Source organism: Silene latifolia, chromosome 6, assembly GCF_048544455.1.
Source record: "Silene latifolia isolate original U9 population chromosome 6, ASM4854445v1, whole genome shotgun sequence".
In the NCBI taxonomy this organism is placed as follows: Eukaryota; Viridiplantae; Streptophyta; class Magnoliopsida; order Caryophyllales; family Caryophyllaceae; genus Silene; species Silene latifolia.
This window is the reverse complement of record NC_133531.1, coordinates 22,073,274-22,080,457: the sequence shown is the minus strand read 5'-3', so window position 1 is coordinate 22,080,457 and position 7,184 is coordinate 22,073,274. Positions and strand designations below refer to the sequence as shown.

Genomic DNA, 7,184 nt, shown 5'->3' with positions numbered 1-7,184 from the left:
GTGTACCCCTAAATTATATACATTAGTCTATACCATGACCTTTTTTATTGTCATTGCTAACTTAGTTTTTTATATGACCTATTAAATCGTCTATTTATCATTCAAATTACTCGATAACCTACTCAATTACTTACTAGTTCGCCGAATTACTCATTAGCCCAAGAAATAGTATACAAAACTAACTAAAAGTTCAAAAATTCACCATTATCATGTCATGAATCATAACATATGTTTTTAATAGTAGTTGGTGCTTATTAAAAGTGATCCGTGATGTTTTTCTCATATAGAATGGTGATACAACATTAATAAGTAAGATTAAAGGTCAAAGTACGGTCGTTTGATAGTGATAAAATTAATGGAGAGTTAAACGAGGTTATGAAGGAGAAATAAGTAAGAAGTTTAGGGGTACAATGTAGAATTAAAAAGAGGGGTACAACATAGAAAACCGAAAAACTCAGGGGTATACCGTGGAATATCCCTAAAGTTTAATCACCAACATATTGGATATTTTGTGATTTATGTATATATTTTAATATTTTATTCTAGAAAAAAGGCAACCGTATCGAATACCGTATATCCGGTTTCATATTTTGCCAATCCTTATCCGATACGGTTTTTAAAGAACCATATCGAATATCCGAAAATTCGTATCGGAAATCCGTATAATTTAATTCGTATAGCGTATCGAATATGTACAATCATATTGGGTTGGAAATAACATGGGCTAAATTATGAAACCAAAACCCCCCAAAATCTCAGTCGAATAGGTTTCAACTTTCATAAACGTCTCTTTTCATTTCTGGGTTTCTCTCCTTGTATGATTGTTCCTCCATTAAATCGCAAAAGCTACATCTCAAAGGTATTAATTTCTTCCACATTTTTTATTTATTCTTTCGATATTTGTTATTTTTAGGGTTTATGTTTACTGTAAGTCTATTTGATTATTCATAAGAATTCTTAGTTTCGATTATTGAATTCACAATTTGCGTCAATTGATCTTGAAATACTGATTGAATTCGTTGATTTATAGTATAAAGTATGAGTTTCTTCAAGTATTGTAGCTAATTGTAAAACTTGTATATGTTGATAAGTTGAGCATTTGGTGTTTAAACCCGACTTGATAAGCTGTTGTTCGTATCGCGGGTGATATGGAGTAATTAATAATGGGATTGTAAGTTTCGTTGTGGTTACAGATTTCATTGAGTTTTGATGAATTAATAGACTACTAATTCAAAAGAGAAAGTTGGGGTTTGGTTGTGGATTTCACTGAATTTTAAGAGTTACTAGATTAATCCATCTTTTAAAAGTAGTCTAGACTGATGTTAGTGTTGTTCATTAGTGTTGGTTCTCCCGGGTTTCTTTGATTCGTCATAGGCTTGATGACGATGGTGCCTTTGTATTCTCTATAGTATGCATTATAGAATCACGTAAAACACGAATTTTAACAGTCTAACTTATAATAATGAATAACCGAATTCAGGTTGCGTTAACATTGACCTTCTTTTTATGATTCATGGGGTGCCATCATACTCACTTGCGTTAACATTGACCTTCTTTTTATGATTCATGAGTATTTTTCATCGCAGTACCAATTGTCAATAGTAGATACGGAGTATATTTTCGATGTGTCCTTCATTTTGATTTATACCATCTCACTTGCTCTTCGGGCTGTACGAATCTATAGAGAGGTTTAGTTGCTAGCCTTATGATAGACTATGGAGATACAAACCCGAGGCTGCTAGACTGCTACAAGTGTTGCCTATTCTCAATCCTGCAACCGACACATTGACATTTTCTGCATGTGTAGGAAATGCTACAAACTATTCTTTGTTACAATGTTCTTGGTTTAGGTAGATGGAACCTGTCACTAGATTATAGACTGGACTAGATTTGAGATAACTGAGGGAAATGCTATTTTTTTCCAATTAGTGAGAATGTGAGCTGAAGAAGGTTAGCTATCGTTCATTGTTCAAAATTATTTGAGGCATGCTTGAATGTGAAGGATTCTTTTGACTTGAAACAAACTACCCCTGATGCTTTAAAGGTTATTCTGGATGGTAGTTAACTTCCAAAATTTGAATATTTTAGCTTTTTCTGATGTTTAAAAACGAGGTATTAGCAAGAGTTGTCCTTTGAATTGATAAGCTACTACCCTTTCTTCGTTCTTGAATTTAACAGAAGAGTGGATTTCAACAATGAGAATTTGTCAGTGAATGTTAAAATTTTGCTGCATATGGTTGACTGTTGGCTGATTATGATGTCCTGTCGGCTTGTTCTCCTTCATATAAATGGCCCTGGAACCAAATTAGCTATGGATTAGACTCTGGGAACTGGGAGAAAAGCTAAAGTGGGTATGTTGACTTGAGGCCTATGTTACGTATCATAGGCCTCAAGTCAACATTAGGGCCCGCTTTTATTGTCCTCTCTTCCTTGTAAATTTATCCCAAAATTAGGGCCCGCTTCCTAAATTCAGTAAGGAAAAAAATTAAGTATCTAATACTGCCCTTCTCCCCTCTTTTTCTTATTCATTTATCGTGTTGACTTAGGGGCAATATTGTCTCAACTCTCTTTAATTCAAGGGGTAGAGTAAGTACTTATCACTTTCTCTTAAATTCTCTCAAAATAGAAAGCGGACAATAAAAATGAATGGAGGGAGTATCGGAGACTCCAATTTTTGAAATATTCTCATGTTTTTGGTTAAAATGGAGTGTCAAAGCGTCATCACGAATGTCGGAAGTTGATTGTTAGGCACAGGTATGCGAGATTGAGTAACACACAACGCATGTCATAGGTTGAGGCACGAGGACAGAAGCTGTTATGATACACTTGTCCATGGCTTAGATTAATTATCTTTATTGACTATTGTCAGATATTTGTCGTTTCTCATGCGATAACTACCATTCTGATATTTGAACTATAATATGAGAAAACAGTCAATCAATTACTCCTACTCACGCGGTTGGTTTCCGAAATTAGAGGCCCATTAGAAATATGTGTGCTGGGGTAGCCCAAAATAAGAATTAATAGACGACCCTAACTCCTCATTTCGTCCCTCTCTGGTTGTTCCTCACGCTCATTCCTATCTCCCTCACGCTCACTCCACCTCTCTGCCGCCGCCTCACTAACTCTGGCACTCTCCATCTGCCCATTGCCGTTTACCATTCTGGTGTGTGTGTTTTTTGTTCGTTCTTCTGTCTTTGTTGTTCGCCATCAGATGGCATCAGATGTGGGTTTACAGCATCATCAAAGTGCACTTGGTGTAAGGGATGGAACTGGGCAAGAGATGAAATGGGAATCTGAAGGCTATTGTGTTTTATATGCTGTTAATCAATTGATTTTTAGTCTTAGGGTTATGTTTATAGATTAATAATTAAGGAAATTATAGTTTTGAGTTATGGCTTTGCCTCAATAATGGAACTTCTCGTATCTCTAATTTGTAAGGTGCCCAGATAGTGAAACGGTTCCGCTGAATTCATGCTTCTTGTTTGTCAGTAGTTTTGGCCTAACCAACCAAGATTGTTCCTTTTTTTTTTTTTTTTTTTTTTTGTGAATTCATTACCTTGACTTTGTATAACATTTTCGCTCTCCCTTTTGTTTTTCATTTTTCCCTTCTCTTTTCGCATTGTGAGTTGTGCGTTCACCCAGGGACGGTTCTAAAGGATGATTCATGTCAGCCGACCCCAAACCATTTTGGGAATAAGGCTCTGATGTTGTTGTTGTTGTTTGTGAATTAGTAAAAATCAGAAATGTTCACTTGTGGATGAAGGAAGTAGTAAACAGTGTTTTGGTGTGAGTTTTGTGCTGCAGGAAGCAGAATGGCACTGAACAATATCAGATCACTTAAAAACATCAAAAACGTCATCCATTCCACAGAATTTCTCCGAATCGGAGGTGTGAGGGCTTTTGCTGCTGGTGGGAAGAAGAAAGGGGGTAAAGGAGGTGCAGCTGCTGATGCCCCCAAAACCTCGACACTTGACAAGGAAGTTAAATTAACCACTGTAGTAGGTGCTAATATTCTGAAGGAAGGATCTGACCCGAAGATCCTAGCGGACTCGGAGTACCCAGACTGGCTGTGGCACGTTCTCGATAAGCGTCCTGCCTTGAGTGAGCTGCAAAGAAAAGAAGCCGAGGCACTTTCTTTAGAAGATCTTAAGCGCTTTGTCAAGCTTGATAACCGAGATAGGATCAAGGAAAGTAATTCAGTTAGGGCTAAGAAATAGTAAAGCAATTGGATGTAAGCTTCTTCTTTCTTTTCCGAGTCAGGAGGCTAACTTTTTGTTGTGATGTGAATGTATCAGTTTTTCAGTGATAACACATCCATAATTCTGTTCCTGATGATTCCACATAAAAGTTTCCGTTACTTGCAGTTTCGGTTTTGTGGCCATGATATGCACTTTCAAGAATATTTCCCTTACTGTGAGTCTTTATGGATATAATTCGGAGTCTTTCTATATTCAGAATGGGTAATTTCGTGTAGATTGGACCCTTTTATTCCCATTAATAATGGCAACGCTTTATTTGCATTTTCTAGTATGGCACTACATTAGAAAGAGCCCTCTTGCAAGAGCTCCGAGAGGATGACATGGAGCAAAAGACAATGAGATATAGGCACAACATTATTGTTTAACACGCAATACTGTACCAATACATGAGTTAACATCTCTGAATTACGACTTGACGAAAATCGTTGTATAAGTAGGTAATTAGTTTACATGACATCTTAGATTCTTAAGACATTAAACTAGCAACTTCAAATCTCTCCCCCAAATCGTATTACGACTGAATTACATGACATTTTACGACTTGACGAAAATCGTTGTATAAGTAGGTATTAGGTTCTTGGAGGTGCTCAGTTGCCCACTGAACAGGCAATGTTGAGGCCTGAGGATAGAAAGTCAATGTTTCAATGCTGCCAATTTCTTATTTTTAACTTTAATTTTGGATAGCAAAAGTCAAGGGAAAGAGAGGGGAGAGGGGAGAGGGGAGAGGGAAGGAGGGAAGGGAATGGGAGGGGAATGTGGCTTGGATGTGGATATTATTTCTTTCTAAATTTTGTCTAATGTGGAGAGATTTTGGCTAGGCTTGGAGGAGAGAAATTAGATCCCTCCAAATCTCTCCCCCTCCATTTACCTCCACCCTCATTTTACTATCCAAACAAGTGTTTTAACCTCCCTCTCTTTCTTTTACCTTCCAAATCCTTCAATCCAAACATACCTTGAGTGTTTGCATCAATTTCCTTCCAAATTTTGTCTATTGTGTGGAGAGATTTTGATTTGCCTTGAAGGAGGAAAAATGGATCCCTCCATTTTCTTCCACCTCTATTTGCTATCCAAACAATAAATTTTAAATTTTTTATTCTCCCTCCAAATCTCTAAATCCAAATACACCCTTAATTGTGGATATTCAACGGGTATTGTGTAGTTGACTACTTTACCGTTTACATGGTGGATAAGGTGAGAAGGGAGGAAAAAGAAAATTAAATACGGAGACTTGATATGAATGAGGCAGTAAATTTTTCAAATACTATTGTCGCTTTTAGGCCCTTTTTTCTGCTATATTCAGTTCAACTTAACTCTTTAACTTCATCTAATAGCTCAGCTCATTCAGCTTATCTATTAACAAATTAACTCTTAGTTCAGCTCCATTTAATTTAATTCAGCTCAGTTTCATTCAGTTCATTTTTTTTCAGACGAAAAGAACAACTCCTTAGTCCTAGGGTTTGAGATCTCGACAAGGTAAACAGTTTTATTAGATATAACAGATGTTACAACAAGTCTTGCTTGTGAGTTGTGACGGTGATAACTCACGAGCTTGTGACACTTTAGAACCCCTTTCTTTTGTACGAAATAACATTTTTTTTATGACGAGGGGTTTAATCCCCCCCGGGCAAATACAACTGCAAACCACGTGTGCCAGGTAAAACTTCCCTTAGGATGACAGGTAACCGCAGCATGTAAGGAATTGAACTCGAGACCTCTTAATTCGTTGCCAATATGCAATGTTTTGAGGCACTCTTGCGCTCTACTATACTCAAGCCACTTTGGTTAAATTAGATGTAAATCGTCTAAAGTTTATGACGCTCACAAAAAAGTAAGAATATATGCAAATGTTAATTTATGCACAAATTTTCACTTTAGATGGACAATATCCGTCTAAATCTGTAGACGGATAGTGTCTCTCTGAAAAAATAAGAGTGGATAGTACAAATGGGTGTGAAGTGAATATTCTCACTTACCCTCCTATTTGCATTTTGTGAAAAGGCCACTATTAATTTACAGTTTTAGACGGATAATGTCCATCTATAATGACGGATTGTAATTTATGATAGGGTGGTGGTAGTAGCTAAATAGAAGTAGCACACAATGATGAAAAGAGAAGAAACTTGGGGGGTGCATCGAGCAGTGCAAACTGAAATGAGATGGACCTAACAAAAATGTTGGGACGTAAAATAAAAGGTTCCTGATTGGGCTAATCTCACACAAAAGCCCTTTTAGTCAAGTCAATCAACATAAATAGCCTTATATAGTCAAGTCAATCATTTTGATTTGACCCAATTAACACCACCTGAAACTTCTCTTTGACATGATGCTTTATCCCACTTTGCATCCCTTTTTTTCAGAATATTATTAATGGATTTAGTCAATAACAATTTTGTCAATAACAGTTTTTTTTTTTTTTTTTTTTCAGGTAACAGGTATATTCGCAAATTAATTACAGCTTAAATATTATTTATATGAGAGATAAGATAAAAGTAAAGTGCTTTAGGAAGTAACATTTTATTTTGTCTTATCTATTCATATGGGCACCATTTAACCTGTTATAAGCTTGTGACAGATATGCCCGCACAAGGAAGACTTACTATAACAATTATTAAAACGTACTTTATTTTCGCAGTAGGTATTTTACTCATTACAATACTATTTACACATAACTTTCCATTTGATACCCTCGTGTTAAAAACACTACTAAACCAATACGGAGTATCTCTCAATTCCTACCCATTCAATTACACTAGAAACAATCAATTTCTGCAATTGTGGATGAACAATAAAGTATATAAAATGTATATAATTTGTTAGCTGTAAACTATTAGACCAAATTGATGATTTTGTTCATTAATTTTGATGATTAATTGTTTTCATTAATGGTCCTCTCAACCCTAAAGCACCATGTATTACGCCGGT

General features: G+C 36.1%; 1 protein-coding gene across 2 annotated transcripts; it reads left to right on the top strand.

Annotated features, from left to right (window-relative positions):
• The first annotated feature begins 712 nt into the window (after positions 1-712).
• Positions 713-4,513, top strand: LOC141586524 (large ribosomal subunit protein mL54-like). Of its 2 annotated transcripts, none has more exons than XM_074407780.1 (2): positions 713-859; positions 3,795-4,513. In XM_074407780.1, exons 1-2 carry the CDS (start codon positions 818-820, stop codon positions 4,218-4,220), a joined length of 468 nt encoding a protein of 155 aa, XP_074263881.1. In that variant the 5' UTR covers positions 713-817; the 3' UTR covers positions 4,221-4,513. The 2 variants fall into 2 exon arrangements, with proteins under 2 accessions (XP_074263881.1, XP_074263882.1); XM_074407781.1 differs by having other exon boundaries at positions 719-859; positions 3,808-4,513.
• Positions 4,514-7,184: the final 2,671 nt, after the last annotated feature.

What these genes read in the sequence shown, in the direction of transcription:
- LOC141586524 (XM_074407780.1), top strand. Translation starts at nt 818, where the DNA reads ATGATTGTTCCTCCATTAAATCGCAAAAGCTACATCTCAAAG. An exon ending in GCAAAAGCTACATCTCAAAG is followed by an intron (nt 860 to 3,794) that starts GTATTAATTTCT and finishes TTTTGGTGTGAG; the next exon opens with TTTTGTGCTGCAGGAAGCAG.